This window comes from Caretta caretta, chromosome 2 (genome assembly GCF_965140235.1).
Source record: "Caretta caretta isolate rCarCar2 chromosome 2, rCarCar1.hap1, whole genome shotgun sequence".
Lineage (NCBI taxonomy): Eukaryota > Metazoa > Chordata > Testudines > Cheloniidae > Caretta > Caretta caretta.
In genome coordinates this window covers 61,972,826-61,992,386 of record NC_134207.1, presented here as the reverse complement: position 1 = coordinate 61,992,386, position 19,561 = coordinate 61,972,826, and the positions used below count along the sequence as shown (strand labels likewise).

Genomic DNA, 19,561 nt, shown 5'->3' with positions numbered 1-19,561 from the left:
GAGTCAAATCGCCTGGCTGCTGGTTAAGGGCAGCCAGACACCAGGGCGGTTAGAAGAGCACAGGAGAGCGCGGTGCACATCAGAGAAGCTTTGAAAACCAGTTTCATGACTGGCCAGGCTACGGTGTGAAAGTTCTGTTTGTTTCTCCTTGATGAGCCCCACTCCCCCCTTGGTTCACTCTACTTCCCTATAAGCTAACCACCCTCCCCTCCTCCCTTTGATCACCACTTGCAGAGGCAATAAAGTCATTGTTGCTTCACATTCATGCATTCTTTATTAATTCATCACACAAATAGGGGGGATAACTGCCAACGTAGCCTGGGAGATGTGGTGGAGGAGGGAAGGACAAGGCCACACAGCACTTTAAAACTTATTGAATGCCAGCCTTCTGTTGCTTGGGCAATCCTCTGGAGTGGAGTGGCTGGGTGGCCGAAGGCCCCCCCACCGTGTTCTTGGGCGTCTGGGTGAAGAGGCTATGGAACTTGGGGAGGAGGGCAGTTGGTTACACAGGGGCTGTAGCGGCGGTCTGTGCTCCTGCTGCCTTTCCTGCAGCTCAGCCATAGGTTGGAGCATATTAGTTTGATCCTCCAGTAGCCTCAGCATTGAATCCTGCCTCCTCTCATCACACTGCCACCACCTTTCAGCTTCAGCCCTTTCTTCAGCCCGCCACCTCTCCTCCCGGTCATTTTGTGCTTTCCTGCACTCTGACATTGTCTGCCTCCACGCATTCGTCTGTGCTCTGTCAGTGTGGGACGACAGCATGAGCTCAGAGAACATTTCATTGTGAGTGCGTTTTTTTCGCCTTCTAATCTTCACTAGCCTCTGGGAAGGAGAAGATCATGTGATCCTTGAAACACATGCAGCTGGTGGAGAGAAAAAAGGGACAATGGTATTTAAAAAGACATTTTATAGAACAATGGGTACACTCTTCCATGGTAAACCTTGCTGTTAACATTACATACATAGCACATGTGCTTTTGTTACAAGGTTGCATTTTGCTTCCCCCCCACCATGTGGCTAGCCCCTCACCCCTCCCTGTGGCTAACAGCAGGGAACATTTCTGTTCAGCCACAGGCAAACAGCCCAGCAGGAACGGGCACCTCTGAATGTCCCCTTAAGAAAAGCACCCTTAAGAAAAGAAAACCTTTCAACCAGGTGACCATGAATATCATCACTCTCCTGAGGATAACACAGAGAGATAAAGAACGGATGTTGTTTGAACACCAACAAACACACACTGCAATGCTTTGTTCTACAATGATTCCCGACTACGTGCTACTGGCCTGGAGTGGTAAAGCATCCTACCATGGTGGACGGAATAAGGCTGCCCTCCCCAGAAACCTTTTGCAAAGGCTTTGGGAGTACATCCAGGAGAGCCACAAATGCCAGGGCAAATTAATCATTAAACAAGCTTGCTTTTAAACCATGTATACTATTTTAAGAGGTACACTCACCAGAAGTCCCTTCTCTACCTGGCGGGTCCGGGAGGCAGCTTTGGGTGGGTTCGGGGGGGTACTGGCTCCAGGTCCAGGGTGAGAAACAGTTCCTGGCTGTCAGAAAAACCGGTTTCTCCGCTTGCTTGCTGTGAGCTGTCTTCCTCATCCCCAAAACCTGCTTCCGTGTTGCCTCCATCTCCACTGAAGAAGTCAAACACTGTTGGGGTAGTGGTGGCTGAACCCCCTAAAATGGCATGCAGCTCATCATAGAAGCAGCATGTTTGGGGCTCGGACCCAGAGCAGCCGTTTGCCCCTCTGGTTTTCTGGTAGGCTTGCCTCAGCTCCTTAAGTTTCACGTGGCACTGCTTCGGGTCCCTGTTATGGCCTCTGTCCTTCATGCCCTGGGAGATTTTGACAAAGGTTTTAGCATTTCGAAAACTGGAACGGAGTTTTGATAGCACGGATTCCTCTCCCCACGCAGCCATCAGATCCCATACCTCCCGTTCGGTCCATGCTGGAGCTCTTTTGCGATTCTGGGACTCCATCATGGTCACCTCTGCTGATAAGCTCTGCATGGTCACCTGCAGCTTGCCACGCTGGCCAAACAGGAAATGAAATTCAAAAGTTTGCAGGCCTTTTCCTGTCTACCTGGCCAGTGCATCTGAGTTGAGAGTGCTGTCCAGAGCAGTCACAATGAAGCACTCTGGGATAGCTCCCGGAGGCCAATACCATCTAATTGCGTCCACAGTACCCCAAATTCGACCTGGCAAGGCTGATTTCAGCACTAATCCCCTTGTCGAGGATAGAGTAAGAAAATCGATTTTAAGAGCCCTTTAAGTAAAAAAAAAAAAAAAAAGGGCTTTGTCGTGTGGACGGGTGCAGGGTTAAATCCATTTAACACTGCTAAATTCGACCTCAACTCCTAGTGTAGACCAGGGCAGAGGAAAGAAATGATAGAAACAGGTAGTGACTTTTGTGCCATCATGTTGAGTACGCTCCACCTACTGGAGAAGTGGTATAATACTTCACCACCTTAACTTTGCAAACAAACTCAGTTACACAGAGGAGCACACAGAGGTGTCTAATGGTTTAACTCATTCTTTTCCCCCCTCCTTTACAACTGCGTTATTTTCCCCCTTTTAATTTGTCAGTATAAGTACTTTGATTTTTTATCATAAATATACATGTTTAATGATCTATAGCAAATCCTTCCCACTACTTATTAAAGTAGATTACACTCAGAGTGATGACTGTAAAATGATCACGCAGTCCTTATTTGTTTTTCAATTTTACTGTCATAAGAAATACCTAGTCTATAAAAAAGATAAAATTCAAAATTTTCAAAAGCATCTAAGTCCCATTAAAAGTCAAATATAAAAAAAGTACATACGTTCAAAGTCAATGGGACTTTGAAACCTAACTCGCTTAGGTTGTTAAGAAAGTTGTACCCAAAGTTGTAAAGAAAAAAGAACGTTAAGGTTTTGGATACAACTTTCAATAGGATTTAAGTCCTATTGACTTTCAACATATAACCATTTGGCTTTTAATGGGATTTGAGCTCCTACGTCACCTAAGTGCTTTTGAAAGCTGTACCCCAAGTCTTAATTTATTTTTTCTCCCTGCCCACACTTCTACCCCCACTCACACACACTCCACCTCTTCACTCAGGCTCAGCAATTGCATGTTGATACTACCCCTTTTCACCTCAAGTAAGCCACAAAATACACTTAAAATTACAACTCAGTTGTCTCCATGTGATTACACTCTGAACTGGATCTCTGTAATTTAAGCACTGCATAGTGGACCAAAATTAAGTTAACAACTGGCAAAAGGAGTCTGAAGCTATTACAAAAAGCAGGCTGCAGAAAAAGGGCCAATCAGGTAATGAAAGAGACAATAAGATACTGTTTTATTTTGTATAATTCTCCCAATTATGTTACAGTACAGTTAATCTAATTTCTCATTTCCCACTTCAAAAAGACATCCTTTAAATGCTTTACACATTTGAATGACTCTTACCAACATTAATTTTTAAAATATTGATAATTGATAAGCGAACATCTTGCTATTTAAATGGTTTACAATGAACACTTCATAAGCACCTCTAATATTAACCCCTTAAAGTATTATTCTGACTTGAAAGAACAGAAAGCTTTGTGCTTAGACCACCTGCAAATTGATGGTGACAGAGCAAACAAAGCATATGGCTTGAGGTATCTCTTCCTGTTTTAACTACTACCCAACACACACAACCCACTGGTCCAGATACACTAGTCTTACTAATCTACAACTTCAAACACTACCGTTTCTGGGTCAAACTATTTAATATGATACTCATTTTGAAAGGCAATAAAAAAACTAAAGCTTATCTGTTCTTGAATTATAGCCAAGGATCAGTACACTCGGTGAAAAGCCTGGCAAAAATTATGCAGCAACACCACAGTTCCTGGTCACTGTGGCATTCTAGTACGGTGAATAGGAAACTCTGGAGCAACTTGGATATATTTTTAAAATGTAACTTTTTTTCCAAATGAAATATGACAATGAATATTATCAATTATTATTTTATATTAAACTTAATATATTTTACACTACTCTACATTCCCAGTAGACCATGGGATGGGTGGGTATTTTTGTTTTTAAGAAGCACAAAATCACACTGTAGAAGTTTCTCGGAGTAAAGCTGGATGTTTTGGCAAGTGGGTCGGGCACAGTTGGCACTTTTGACACTAGATGTGGGAGATAACATGGAATTATGCAATAATATTAGCTGGATGTTTCTACTAAAACAGCTAGCACTGAAATAATGTACAATGCTTACATTTAAACTGTCAATTAAAACTCAGAATTAACATCACTGAGGTGAATGGGGCAGTTCACATCTTTGGAGCACTATTTCAGGCTGTCTACAGCCTCAGGAAGACAACAGAGTATCTTCTTACACTTGATTTATATATTTACAGTTCTCTGGGCTACCATGTGCTAGGAACAATTTTTTAAAAATTGTATCTAGATTCTGGAAATGGAGCATATCTCAGCCAGCAGTGGATTCCTCAGCAGGGCAAGATACACACAGCTCTGCCTACAATGGCAGTTAAGAACTATTCACTTGAACGTTCTACAAAAAGACAAATGCATTCTACACAGGCCAAAGACTGAATGTTTAAATTTCACAGAGAGAAAAGAGTATCTACTCTAGAGTCACATATTAAAATTTCTTGTACCCCACCCATATCAGTCTGAAAAACGAATTGTAGCATATAGGTCCAAAAATTATATATGTGCTTAGGTAAACAAAAGGTAGTTTTTTTTAAACTCAAAATGAATGGATTTTTTTAAATTACAGTGATTATAATTTATTTGACCATTCCTCTGTAGTGTTGTGAACTGAAACTGTATTGAATTAGTGCATAAAAACAGAAAGTGAAATGGAGCCATTTCACCAAGCTGTTTGAAAGAGTAAACAAAATATACGTTAAATTTCAATAATTCTAGTAGTCAAAACACTTTTTTAATTAAGATTCTAGCCTTCAGTGTCTTTTTATTATGTAGCTGAAGAGTTGGCAGATGTATTAAGAAATGAAAACTTCTCTCATTTTAAAAATCAAAGAATGTTATACAGTAACTCCTCGCTTAACGTTGTAGGTATGTTCCTGAAAAATGAGACTTTAAGCAAAATGATGTTAAGCGAATCCAATTTCCCCATAAGAATTAATGTAAATGGGGGGGTGTTAGACTCCAGGGAAATTTTTTTCACCGGACAAAAAACTATATTTTTATATATATATATATATACACATACACATACATACACACACACACACATATATATACATACACAACACAAACACAGAGTATAAGTTTCAAACAGTTTAATACTGTACACAGCAATGATGATTGTGAAGCTTGGTTGAGGTGGTAAAGTCAGAGGGTGGAATATTTCCCAGGCAATGTCTTACTGCTAAATGATGAACTGGCATTCGGCTGAGCCCTCAAGGGTTAACACGTTGTTAATATAGCCTCACACTCTACAAGGCAGCATGAATGGAGGGAGAGGAAACAGCATGGCAGACAGAGACAGAGACACACACCCTGTGTGTGGGAGAGAGATGTGCATTGCCCCTTTAAGTACGCTGACCCCATTCTAAGTACATTGTCTTTAAAAAAAAAAAAATCAGAAAGTTGAGACAGCAGCTGAGGCCACCAAGCTCTCTCTGTCCTGAGCTCTGTCCCGTCCCCACGCTGCTCTATATGGACAAGGGGTAAACAGGGGGCAGGAGTAGGGGGGAAGGGGACACCCTGACATTAGCCCCTCTCTTTCCCCCTCCCCTGCACAGTTCCCGGGAGCAATTCCAAGTCAGAGGGCAGGAGCAGCACATGGCAGTGGGGGCGAAGGACAGCTGAACTGCCAGCAATTGGTAACCTGCTGAGTGGCTGCCGCACAGGGAATTTAGGAGAGCAGGGAGCTGATGGGGGGGCTGCCAGTACACCCTGGTTCCAAACCCCCACCAGCTAGCTGCAACGGGCTGCTCTTCTTGCAAGCAGTGGACAAAGCAGGCGGCTGCCAAACTATGTTATAAGGGAGCATTGTGAAACTTTAAAAGAGCATTTTCCCTAATTGATCAGCAACCTAACAACATTAACTGGGATGATTTTAAGTGAGGAGTTACTGTACCTAATAATACCACCTGGAACTCAAAGATCAAGATTCCTCCTTACTCTTGTACTAAATTAGCAATCCCAAAAGCAATTTGCACCCATTCTTGCATGTCGTGTTGTTATATGCCAACATGGAAATTTTTGTTCTAGTGTTACCAACCTGTAACAGACGAGTTCATCCTCTATGCACACCTATTTTAATAATCTAGCAAGAAATGTAAATTCTTCACAACTCAATATTCACTGATAGCATGTTAGCACTTACAGAAAGATTAGTAAGTCTTATTTAGCTCCTAAACGCCAGATAGACAAGGTGGATGAGGTAATAACTTTTAGTGGACCAACTTCTGTTGGAGAAAGAGAGATACTCCAGATGTTATACTGGGTACAATATTGTAGATGGAATTTCTGATGTTATATGATACAGTTACACACCTACATTGAGGTAGTTGATTATCTCTAGTTTCTCAGATATTTGTGTGTTCCTTGAAACAAATTACAGGGCAAACATACTACTTCCTCCCCCACACACACACACTGCAGTTTTTCAACAAGAACTATTAATTTATAGTGTATTTGTAATAAACCTGATCTCAAGAAGAAAAATACAGTAGCAGATTCTTATGTAGCAACCACCAACCTATAATTTCTTCACTCCTATGAACAATATGAATCCACAGCAATCGCCAAATAGTGTGGAAAATCAAAACCTATTAGTTATGAAAGCTATTAACAACTATCCTGCTCTTCCCTTATCAACCTTCTAAACCCCCTTCTGTATTTCCTTATTGGTTTTCAAAATTTTATTTATTTTTAAACAGGTAACACTATGGAAGTCCACAACTAGAAACACTGAGGATGGCAGTAACTAGATTAACACATTTTTCATTTTATATTCAAAATCTGAATTTTTAGGAGACACACAGGCTCCTGCAAAATTGAGGATTTATCTAGAACAGCTCTCAATGTCTGCAGCTGAATAAACACACTTTCTCTCATAGATCCCCAGCTAAGGGGAAAGAACCCCATATAGGGGTCTTTCAATAAGTGGACATCCCAGGACTAGAAACAGTCTGTGTTTAATTAAAATAGGAATTAGTGAAGACAAAGAATATTAAAAGCACATGGTTGATTATGGTCAACCCCAGCTTCCCCTCAGGGGTGTATGAAAGCAGAGAGGGAAAGAGAAGATGAGGTTATCTTTATGTCTGTGGTAGGGGGCAACATGGGAAAGACATGGATGCAGCGACTCCTGGGGGATCCAACATGCAGGGGAGATGAAGAAGTCAGGGAACACCTGTGTGGCGACAGGAGAGCGACAGAAGAGAGGGGGTGATGCAGACGGGATCGGGATAACTGCGGGGTGCGGAGAGTGGGCAATGACAACTGAGCACGGGGAAGGACAGCTGGGTAAGAGGAGGGTCTGCGCCTCTGGTCTGGGGAGAAAGATGAAAGGGGACGAGGGGTGGGGGCAAGGCGGACTTACCTGCCCCACCTGGGCGCGGAAGATAGAAGGCGCTGAGACTGGGGGAGGGAGCAGGGATTTGGGACCAAGGCGCGGAGACACCTGAGGCGGGGCAGGCGGGCCGGCCAGTCAGGGGCGTTACTCACCTGCGCGGTCTCTTCGCCATCCTCTAGGCGCACCATAGGGAGGGGGGCGGAGGCGGGCTGGCGAACAGAGCTGCGCGGCTCCCCGCCCGGGCTCCTCACGCGGCCCCGGGGCTCACGCACGGGCTCGGGAGTCTGTGCCGCTCGTGGCGCCCGTCCCCGTCACGCACCGCGGGGAGCGGGCGACTCCCTCTACCGCTCCCGGAGACTCCAGCGCATCTAACCCCACCCCCTCCACCGGCAGCAGCTCCTAGCCCCGGCCTGGCCCGGCCCGCCGCACACAGAACATGGCTTAGCCCGACCCGGCTACGGCGAGAGGCTCGGGGGCTGCGGACGCTTCTTGTCCGGGTCCAAGCTGCGGCTCCAAGTTTCCGTCACAACTGCCCCGGCTCCAGCTGCGTCCCCCGCCGCCCCAGCTTCCCCCGTGCCCGTCCCGGGCGCGCCTCTCCGCCCTCTCTAGCTGCTCCGCCGCCGCCACACTCCCGGCTGGTTTTGTCCGTGCCGCCGAATCTCGCGCCCAGCCTCCTTCCAGAGTCACCGTTTGAATCTGCGCACGCGGACTGCAACCCCATTGGCTGTGGGGGAGGCACGAGATCGAGGCGGGGCACCGCGCCAGAGGGGGAAGGGGTGCGACCAGTGGGAAAGGAGCGGGCGGGGCATAGAGCCAGACGGGCACGGGGACGGAGCAGGGAGGCGGGACATAGCGCGCTGCATGCTGGGGGAGTGAGTTTTTCCTCCCGCCAAGCCTGGCAGTGGGGGACAATGGCTGCTTGTTCCGCTGCGGCTTTGCAATAAGCTCATAGCCCTGTCTGGGCTCTGCAGCTGCCGCCGCTCTTGCTTCTCAGGCCTCGGCCCTCTCCCCCTAGTTGCTAGGGCTGGCGCTTGCAGGGAGGCAGTGGGGCTGGTTGTGATCACCTACATTCAGGAGCTTTTTTGCGTGCCAGTGACTCATGACTAATAAAATGCACGTGAACAGCATAGTGTGCAGAGGGAGGAAAACACCTCTTTTAGTACAAACGTTACTGACAAGGGATTTCTCTCACCTTCCCTGCTATAGAGGATAATATATAAAACATGTCTCCTTCGAGCCGGAATCGAACCAGCGACCTAAGGATTCCCATAGGCAGCACCTCTACAGTCCTCCGCTCTACCAGCTGAGCTATCGAAGGGACTTTAAAACTAGGCTTGTTTCCTCTGTACACAAGTCTCACTTTCATGACTCAATCAGTTTACTATAATTTAGTTCATGGCACTTAAAAATAAGTTAGTCTGGAGTAGTAATAAATTTAGTGAGGGCAGCTTTTATACCAATAAAAAATGGAGAGAGAAATGGAGCTTTGGAGAGGCCACCTGTTGACTCTTGATGCACTGTTAGGTAGGCAGACTTACAATTTTTTCCCCCTATAAAAACAAGTAAATTCTCTCCACTGAGATTTTCCTTCCTTTCATGTATATTTGCCTGACATAATATGGTATGATATAATGTATAATCTGAGGCTTGGTCTACAGTACAAATTTATATTGCCTGACCAAAATAGTAATACCAACCTAGCCCAAGGTGGGGGTGTAGACAGCCTAACATCAATGGGAGGGCTTCTCCCGTTGACACGACTACCACCTCTTGGGGAGTTGGAGTACCTATGCCAAGGGGCAAAGCTCTCCTGCCGGTGTAGATAGCTTCACTAAGCACTACAGCAGTGCAGCTGCATGGATAAGTGTAGATAAGCCCTAAGGAATAGCATTCTCCCTCCCTTACTCCTGTGAAAAATCACTAGGAATAAGGAAAGGCAGAAGATCAGCCTCCTCAGTTATAAAGTACTTTGTTTTGGGGAAGGGAGGTTAATTATGAAAGTCAAACTGGTATTATCTTTTTGCCTTTTATTTAAATCAAACACTAATAATAGGTGTTCAACCTAGTCTAAAAAAAGCAACTTTTCTAACCACATTTCCCCCCCCCCCCACTGTTTGCAACCCAAGCAAAATAGTCATAAAAACTAAAGAGGAAATGACTAGACATTAAAAACAAAACTTATTTATCATTATTGTCTACCCTGAGAGAAATGAAAGTACAATAAAACCTCAGAGTTACTTATGAACAACCTCCATTCCTGAGGTGTTAGTAACTCTGAAATGTTTGTAACTCTGAACAAAATGTTATGGTTGTTCTTTCATAAGTTTATGACTGAACATTGACTTAATACAGCTTTGAAACTTTACTACGCAGAAGAAAAATGCTGCTTTCCTTTTATTATTTTTAGTACTTTATGTTTAACACATTACTGTAATGTATTTATTTTTTTAATTTTTTTGTCTATGCTGCTGTCTAACTGTGAACTTCTAGTTCCAAATGATGTGTGTGGTTGACTGGTCAGTTTTTAACTCTGGTGTTCATAACTCTGAGGTTCTACTGTAGTAAACAGTATGTAAAAGATCAAATTCTAAAAATTGTTTCACTTAATAAACTGATTCACCTCTATCATATATGTAAGGATTTTACAAATATTTTAACTCGTGGTGTCTCTAAATAAAATACTTTATCCTTTAAGAACAGCATTTAGTACTTAGTACTTTTACACCTTTTATTTAATTAGTTAATTGGTACTGCACAATTATTTAAATGAAATAAATCATGATTTAAAAAGGAAAAAGACAGGATCACAGGAAACTAAAACCAAGACAGGGGGATTGCCTAAACCAGGGGTCTCAAACGCAAATGACCACGAGGGCCACATGAGGACTAGTACATTGGCCCAAGGGCCGCACCACTGACCACCCCCGCCGCCCGCTGACCTCTTCCCGCCCCCACTCCACCCCTTCTGTGAGGCCCCACCCCTGCCCCGCCTCTTCCCACCCCTTCCCTGGCAGGCCAATCTGGGAAAGCACTTGCCCCTGCATGTTCCCCCTAGGCATCACCCACGCTCCTCCAGGCAGCAACTGAATTTTTGGTGTCCGGTCAGTGTTTCTGACTGGACTCTGTCAGGCTGTTTTCGACTGGACTTTCCGGTCGAAAACTGGACACCTGGTAACCCTAGGACTGGGGCCTTAGTTTTCTTTGTGATCAATAAAATGCTCTATTTCTGCCATTTAGGGGTTGAACAACTCATTTATTTAGCTCCTATACCACTTAACTTGTGACACCAAATATTGTTAAAATTTGAAGATAGCAATTAGGAGATTTCTCTTATCTATACAGGAATTAGAAAAGTTGTGTGTATATACATAATTTATTACTTTATAATCTAATGCCCATGGTGTCTTACACTACAGTACAGATAAAGACAGATTGTAATCTCTTTGGGACAGGCAATTTAAGGCCTCACTTCTGCAAACATTTCTTCCAAGCAAAGTGCCTCATACTGTGACTAGTCCTATTGGCAGTACTTTACTGGAACTACTCAGGGTAGCAGGCACTCTGAGTCAGATCCTGCTCATTCTATCAAAGGCAAAACGCTTTTACATTTAAGGTGTAAAGGATTAGGTCCCATTCACAGCAGTATGCATTTGGAGGACTGGGCTGAGCAGAAATAAGACACCCAGCCCCAACCAGGAAGAAAGGATAAGGAAGAGAACAGTATCATTATATCATGACTTGTGAAGGTACTGCCTGTGTCTCAGTCTGGTTGAAAAGCAATTCTGTCAGCTCTGGTCAGCACAGCTGATCGTGCCGCTAAAAGTCGGGTTGGCAGCATTAGGCTGGGGCCGGGCTACGCAGCAGGACAGTGCAGCCGGACTAAGGCAGGCTCCCTGCCCAGCTCTTGGGAAGTGGCAGCACGTCTGGCTCCTCGGTAGAGGGGCGGCCAGGGGGACTCCACGTGCTGCCCCCAACTGCAGGCACCACCCCAAGCACCGGCTCTGCAGTTGTCATTGGCTGGGAATCCACAGCAGATGCGAATCTGGGACGTTGTGGATGCATCCAGCTTCCTGCGCCCCAGGAAATGCCGGAGCAGCATTGGTGCAGCTACTATGTAAGGGACTGCCTGAGGTCAGGACCTCCTTGTAGGAGCAAGGTTGTGGAAGATTGGTGAGGAGCTAAGTGGTGGACTGAGTATGTGACTGGATGTAAGCGGAGGATGCAGGCAGTTTCAATGAACTTTGTCTGACAGACCCTGCCAAAAGATATTGTAGCATAGCTCAGCATATTTTTGCCTGTAAACAAGTCAGTTTATGTAATAAGCGTCAATTATATATATAAGAATGTAACCAGCTATTGTAACCCTGTAACCCTGAGATAAGCGCGGAGAATATAGCGCCACAGAGGACTCCTCCCCGGTGGAGTCGTGCCTGGTCAGCTGTCCCGAATGGCCAGAATCCCCTGCAGCCCCTCCGCGTGTCCTAGGGGCTCCCCACGCAGATTGGAGCGTAAGTTCTTCCTTCCTTCAATAAAGCATAGTTTACTATTCTTGGGCCTGAGTGTCCTCCTTTCACTGGTATCTTCCCCCCCCAGCCCTTGCGGGCACACTCCTGGAGCCCCCGCGAACCACACCAGTCAGAGCCGCCCAGAGCCCCACCCCTCTCCCCAGAGCCCGCCTGTCCCCAAAGTTCCTCCCAGAGACTGCACCCTGCACTCCAACCCCCTGCCTCAGCCCTGAGCCCCCTTCCACACTCCAAAAGCTTTGGCCCCAGCCTGGAGCCCCCTACTGAGCCCCAAACTCCTCATTGCCAGCCCCACCACAAAGCCTGCACCCCCAGCCCAGCCATCACCCCCTCCTGCACCCCAACCCACTGCCCCAGCCCAGAGCCTCCTCCCACACCCTGAATCCTTCATTTCTGGCCCCATCACAGAGTCTGCAGCCCGGAGAGCCTCCTGCACCCCTAACCCGAAGCACCCTCCTGCTCTTCCTAGCAATCATCCCAGCTAGGTGGCCCTGCTCCCCACAAGCAGATGGCGGCTGCTTGGGGAGGAGGGGTCCAGTGGAGATGCTCCAAATTTATGTCTCCCTTCCCCGGTAGTCCTTACCCGGGAGCCTCCACTTCAGCCCCTCTGAGGTCTCTGGGATATGTCTACATTGCAATTAAATGCCCTGCAGGCCTGGCTCCGCAGAGTGGGAATGTAACATTACTGTGTAGACATTGGGGATCTCTGAATCCCTCCCCGCTCAGGGATCTCAGAGCTTGGGATTCAACTAGCCCAAACAGCCCCACAGTGAGCCACAGACAGCTGTAAAGCCAGCTTTTATTGCTGTGAAGACAGACCCACCCGCAGCCCTTCCCAGCACATGGACACAACAACTGCTAGCCTAGTTGGCTGTGCAGGCCACTCCCTCCCTGCAGGAGGACCATGTAGGTTAGTGTGGTTTTGGCTGTGTGTCTCTTAGGACATCCAGGGACAGTGCACTGAGGCTGGTCCAGCCCCCGCCACTGGGTGGCCACTACAACCCACCTTGTCAGCGGACACATCAGGAACCATGCCAGCAGCCAGACATCACTGTGCACAAAGCCTAGCACTTCACACTGGTGGGTGCCTGCTGCAAAAAGTAAGTGGGTCATATGGTCTGATGGTGCCAACACCACAGCAGCTCAAAAGGAGCCTGGCAACAGGGACTGCATAGCTTCACTAGGACTGATGTTCCTGAAACAGAAGAGCTAGTCTCTGGCTATGGTAATCTCCCTCATACCCATATACCGACCCTTTCTGTTTCAAATAAAGGACAACTTGGAAATGATGGGGGAGAGTTTATTTTTTAGGGCACCTCCCCAATGTTTTATTTGTGACACATATTCATATACAAACACCACATTGTATTACAGTGTACAATCCTTTGCATGATTATTGGTGTATACAAGGCAATATTGATTGATTTGTTGTGCAACGTGGAACATTGGACACCAAACAAAGGACAGGTGGTCATGCTGTGTGTGACATTCTAACATACTTCCTCTCAATCTGCTTTGGAACAGCATGAATTGTATTTTATGCAACCTCATCTTCTTAACATTAAAGAGCTATAATGAATTCATAAAATAACACCAATGCAATATTAAGATTATATATTTAAACATAAGTGTCAGGAAATATTTAACACAAAGACCAGGGCCATCCCTAGGGGGTGCAGGGCTAGGACACAGATGAGGAGTTTCCCCACCTTCTCCGCCCAGCCCCCACTCCCACTCCAAGGCCCCACCCTTTCCCTCCCCTGAGCACACTGCACCCACACTCCTCCCCCCAGCACCTCCAGATGCCATGAAACAGCTGATCGATGGTAGGCACTGGGAGGGATGGGGAAGTGCTGATCAAGGGGGCCCGCAGGCAGGCAGGAGGCACTGGGGGGAGAAGGAGGTTGGTGGGGGGCGGTCCTCCTTCCCATCTCCTGCCTCGCCTCCCTGTCAGCCTCCTCACGAAGCATGGGCCCACCCCGAAAGCACAAGGCAGTCACCCCAATTTGCCATACCACTAGGGACAGCTCTGACTAAGACTCCCATAATTTTAATTTGTCCATATTGCATATATTGTCTATTAAAGCATACATTTAAACAATTTAACTAGTCATTAAACATGGAACAGCATAACTTTTTCTCCTTGCTATACAGTTCATTGTCAGGTAGGGAAGGAGTCAGTCAGTGGCTTCAGCTCTGCTGGATCCCCTACCAGGACAGTTAGGTGAAGGCAAGAAAAATGAAGCTCCTGCAATAATCTCTTCCATCACTCGCATTGCGAGTGAGCGGGACTCTTTTGGTGGGCAATTAATTTTACAATAGTGTTTAAAATCTCTTCCTGCTGAGGTGAAGGGTATTTGAATCATACATCCATCTCCCACATTCAAACTGTTGCAGCTCCTGGCCTTCTGGTGCCTGCTTGGGCCTTGCAGTGAAAATGAGCGAGTGGAGAACGAGTGACGGAGGCCAAATGTTGTATTGGATGGAGTGAGTGGCGCGTTGGGGAAGGGTGAGGCCTCGGGGGCAGGGCAAGAGTGTTTGGTTTTCTGCAATTAGAAAGTTGGCATCTCTAGTCTCAGAGGTAAGTTTTAATACTCTATAGAAAATAACGTTATGTCACTATCCTTCAGTGAGGGGGACATATTGCTCTACCCAACACATTCATTCATGGAAGCCCCTAGGACTCTACTCCAGGGTCTTCCTGTATAGGGGACACTGAAGGATTAGGGCTTTAGAAGTTAATGTAATTTCATTTGAAGTTTCATGCTGTATTGCAGTAGCATTTTATGTCAGAGGGTATGTCTACGCTTCCAGGTAAACAAACACGCACTGGGTCTACTTGAGCTAGCGCAATAAAAATAGTGCGGATGTTGCAACACAGGTGAAGGCATGGGCTAGCTGCTCAAGTACAAGCCCACCTGACCTTTTAGGCCTGTATTTGGGTGGCTAGGGCATGCTACAATCAGTGTGGATGATGCTACATGGCTATTTTTAGTGCAGTAGCTCAAGCACAGCAAGCCTGTGTATGTCTAGCCAGGCTGGGGGGGTATGCTCCCAGCTGCAGTGTAGACATACACCAAGACAAATGTTTATTCTTCACTTCAAAAATAGGTCAACTTATACAAAGTTACAAAATATAATGGAGCTTCTTGCTCAAGAAACAGGTATAGGCATTGTAAACAAACGACAGTTTGAGTTTCATCTTTGTAAATTAAGTTACAGCCAGTCTACAAAAAGACGATACATTTGCTTATTCTTTACCCTAGGTGGAAGTCTCTTAATTATTCGTATAAGTAACTTACAACAAAGTCAAAATCTGAGGTCTTATGAACCTAAGGAAAAGTTTCCATTCTACTGATTTATGGCATAATCCTCAATTCCAAGTAAGGGGTCCATATCCAAGAACTACTATTTTTACAATTTGGTGCACAAAAGGAGGAGTTTTTTGGGGTGAGGAAGGAGGTAGCATTGGCAGGTACAACAAGACACTGGGTGCTGAAATGTGAACACGGCAAGTAGAAAAGTCTTTACAAAGGCTACTGCATCTGGGTACCAATGCAGCATTTAAAGCTCTGGATTGGAGAGGGATTTATGTTTTTATATGGAATTATATTCAACCACACAATATAATTTGGCCTCTTCTTACCTGTCATTTATTAAGTGCTTTAACCTCTTCCTGTTGCGTACCCACAAGGTACAACCCCATACTACTGCAAGCAGTACAACTTTCAAAACACAATGGCTGTGAAATAGCAGGTAATCTTATGTGCTGTCATTGGTGTTGCTCCAGCTTCAAGAAAAATAATTAGAATGGAAAAAATTAGTTATGCACGCCTGAATCTCTAATTTAGAAGCTACAGTATATCCTCTCTCAACGGCATGCAGAATTGCTTATGGAATTATAGGTAAAATCCTCCAGAAATGTGATAAGTTATTAACAAAACTATGGCATCATTAAGAGGCTGCAATCAGGTAATATTTGGCCCCGAATACAAATTTTTACAAATCCTACAAGTAACAGCACTTTCCCCATGTTTTTGTTTGTTTGTTTGTTTTAATTCCAACTGAAACAATTACTTTATAACAAAACTTTATAGCAAGTGATATTTCCCTTCAAAATTGGCAAGCAAAATATTGCAACATTGTGCTAAGCTATGAAAACTGAAGTGAAAGTGATTAGAAACTGATAGTAAACCAAGGACACAAAGTAATCTACTTTTATTATCCAGGACTAATGCAAAAGTTAATCAAATAGCAAAAATACTTAAACTCAGTTTTTATGTGCAAGTTCTCCACCTTTTGGTATCCTATCATGTCATTAGTAATTCAAGGCAATATATACTATATATAGTTTTCACATGATTTTTAAGTTGTACATGGTTTTGGGGGAAAATGTGTACACACATTTTACCCAGGGAAACTCAAAGAAAATACAGTTGTGTGAAAATTTCACATAAACATTATGCCTTTAAGCACTGGAAATTACAATTTCTGCTCAGAAGTGAAAGGCTTTAGGAAGATAAACATTTTATCTCTGAATTTTTCTTCTGTAGTGTAAGCAGATAGGGCAGTTCATACCAAAAGAAATGGGAAATCTTAGCTTGTAGCGCCCCCTACACTTTCAAATAAGAATCTAAATTCTAAGCAGTTGTGCCAAAAGTCCATAGGTAAAGCTGTGGTGGAATAGTAACGCTGAAATGGTTCTATTGTTCTGTGGGGAAAAAAGAAGACCATAATTTCATTTTAAAATTATCACACAATTTTATATGCTTTTCTTGGCTTATGTACTATGTCTGTTCAGTGCAAAGTTGCATAGATATAGTTGTGCTGTACCCAAGAGATAATACCACAGAAATGTGTCCCCACATCAAGGCCATGACAAGAACCTTTGAACTAGACAGGCTGTTTATTCAAGATCTATATGCAACTAAAACTGCCTTTTTCAGGCAGTTCCCATGTCTTTATGTCTGCCTTGTACAGCACCAAACATCTGGACTTAATAATAAATGCTTAAATAAAATCATCCCACGGGCCTGAAATAGACACTATTGGGTGGCAAAGACAAACTTCATTTTTAAAGCTAGAATCTTTTTAATGGGCGTACATGTTACTATACATATATATTTACACATTTTATTTTAATATATACACATGCGAGATTCTGAATTGTTAGTCTTAATTAATAGATTAAGAGTTGAAGGTCACAATATTCAAAATTTAGTTTTGCCAAGATGTTCAGTAAATATTGTTCTAGAAGTATGTTTCAGTGCAGATCCCATGGAAACAAGATTTTTTTTTCTTTTTTTTTTTAAAGTAGCCATGTCCATCAGGGCTGCACAGGAACCCTGTGCTTCCTCATGCTCCCATCTGAGGCATAAAGGTCTTGGCAGCCATGACCCCTCTCTGTTCCCTCTTACTGTAGTTGGTGGTGAAACAATCTGATGAATGTCTGACCCGTTACTCTTCAGAAATCCTAAACCCATTTTTCTTTCCAGCCAACGTGGTGAAGAAATTTTATCTAAAGCTCATTCCTTTAAATAAATAAAAAAAGAAAGAAAAATTAATTGGCAACCCCCAGTACAGCACAACAAGATGCCTCCCACAAATCACCATGACTCATGGCAGACTCCAAACCCTCAGGGTTTAAACCCTGCCCGTGCTGTGATCCCCATGAAGGACAGGCACAGTCAATGTCTCTTCTGCTTCAGAGAGAACCATATCATAGACAGGTGCTCTGTGTGCAAGTCCTTTTCCTCCAGGACCTGCAAGTCCAGGAGTAATCAGCTCTAGCTGCTGGAGGAGTCCATGCAGATCGTTTCAGACCCAGAGGTGGCAGTTACAGCCAGAGGCGGTTAGATAAAGCAGCATAGGCCAGCACTCTCTTGAGCACACATCAGACTCCAGGATCAAGCACCTGAAAGAAGGTGAAAAGGATGCTGACTGAATCAGCACAATCAGAAAAGTTAACACGGACCATCTCAACATTAGTGAAGTCCTCACCACACAAAACCTCAGCACCAACAGCCCTCATGCTACCAGTACTGGCTTCCTCGAGGCTGCCATTTATGCCTGCTTGTGAACAGGACACCAATGCACAAAGTCAGACCAAGCTTGAATATAGCTCAAAGACAGAGGGGAAAATATGGAGAGTACAAAGTACAAAGGCTCCAAGCAGTCAGACAGAGTGAGAGACCTGGACGCAATCCTCATCCTGACAGAGCTAAGCAAGGGTGAGGGATATGGGCTCCTCTAAGTCCTAGCACCTCCATAGTCATTCCCGGTACTGAAGTGGCAACCAGCCTCAAAACCAACACTGTCTTTATACAACCAATCAGCACCACCTTTGAAGATGAGCAAACATTCCACTCCTCTGCCCCCACTCCCCCCAAACAGGGCTTCAGGGAATCCCCATTCAGAGCCCCATAGGAGGCACAGGAATGGTACTAGACCAGCATTCATATGGGAAGCCAATACAGCCTTATTTGTCTTACAGGGGACCATTCTCCCATATGTTGAATCACAGATCACCCTCCTGCAAGTCTACAAAGGAGGAGAAGATCTGTCTTCTTGACAGCACTGTTTGCTAAGTCATTCTCAGCGGAACCAGAAGTGGGCCCACAGGAACAGGAAATGACAGTGAGGCAACAACAAACTCCCCATCTCCACCCAAAAGATTCCTCAATACTGGACAAGGCAGTGGCACAAGCCCCACACTGGCACCCGATGACTGAAGACTTCCAGGACCTCCTGTCTGAAATTGAAGAGACCCTGAACATTGAGACCACACTCATACAAGAAACATCTCTAGCTTCTTGACATTTGAGTGCAACGATGCTCACCAGAATCACTCTCCCAATTCATGAAGAGATCTTGGAACAAGCCAAAGGACTGTGGCATGCCCTGGCTACACTTTCTGCAATCTCCATAACCAGCCCTCTGTTCCTAGTTTTCAGCCACCATGGTCTTTAAGTGGCAAAGGAATTGAGGGACGGTTGCAATCATCCCACTCTTTACACCCTCACACAGGAGCATAAGGCAGTGCAGGGCACATGCATGGCCTGACAGATGTTGTTATTCAAATAAATACAGTCTTGCATGCATGTGCACCTAGATTGGGATGCAGATGAAGAAAATATCTGCTTTATAATCACAGGATGCGATTGCAGCTTCTGTGGACATACCAGGGCTAGCTCTAATCTAGCTAGCTCAGGTACCAGAGCAGTGAAGCCACAGCAGCAACATGGACTAGCTGCCTGAGTAATTACTCATTATTTCAGACAGGCTTGTACAGCCTGTGCTGCATGGTTGCACTGCTACTGGTACCCAAGCTACCTTGATTAAAGGTATGTCAACACGAGCTGTGATGACACTGCATGAATGATTGCAGTGTAGACATACCATACAATAACTGGATCTTCAAGTATGTCTCGGGGTAAGTAACAATTCTACCTTTGACTTCAGTGCTATGACATATTAATAATCTG

General features: G+C 44.9%; 2 protein-coding genes and 1 non-coding gene across 3 annotated transcripts in view; all 3 read right to left on the bottom strand.

Annotated features, from left to right (window-relative positions):
• Positions 1-8,217, bottom strand: part of MYBL1 (MYB proto-oncogene like 1) — a 45,845-nt gene extending 37,628 nt beyond the window's left edge. The window contains exon 1 of the mRNA XM_048840837.2: positions 7,707-8,217. Coding sequence (XP_048696794.2) covers positions 7,707-7,726 — 20 coding nt within the window. The 5' untranslated portion in view covers positions 7,727-8,217. The remainder of the gene's footprint in view (positions 1-7,706) is intronic.
• Positions 8,218-8,782: 565 nt separating this feature from the next.
• TRNAY-GUA (transfer RNA tyrosine (anticodon GUA)) lies at positions 8,783-8,872 on the bottom strand. Its single transcript is given in 2 exon segments — positions 8,783-8,818; positions 8,836-8,872. It is a non-coding gene; the product is annotated as a tRNA-Tyr (tRNA).
• Positions 8,873-13,820: 4,948 nt separating this feature from the next.
• VCPIP1 (valosin containing protein interacting protein 1) overlaps positions 13,821-19,561 on the bottom strand; it is a 39,646-nt gene continuing 33,905 nt past the window's right edge. The window contains exon 3 of the mRNA XM_048840835.2: positions 13,821-17,608. Coding sequence (XP_048696792.2) covers positions 17,592-17,608 — 17 coding nt within the window. The 3' untranslated portion in view covers positions 13,821-17,591. The remainder of the gene's footprint in view (positions 17,609-19,561) is intronic.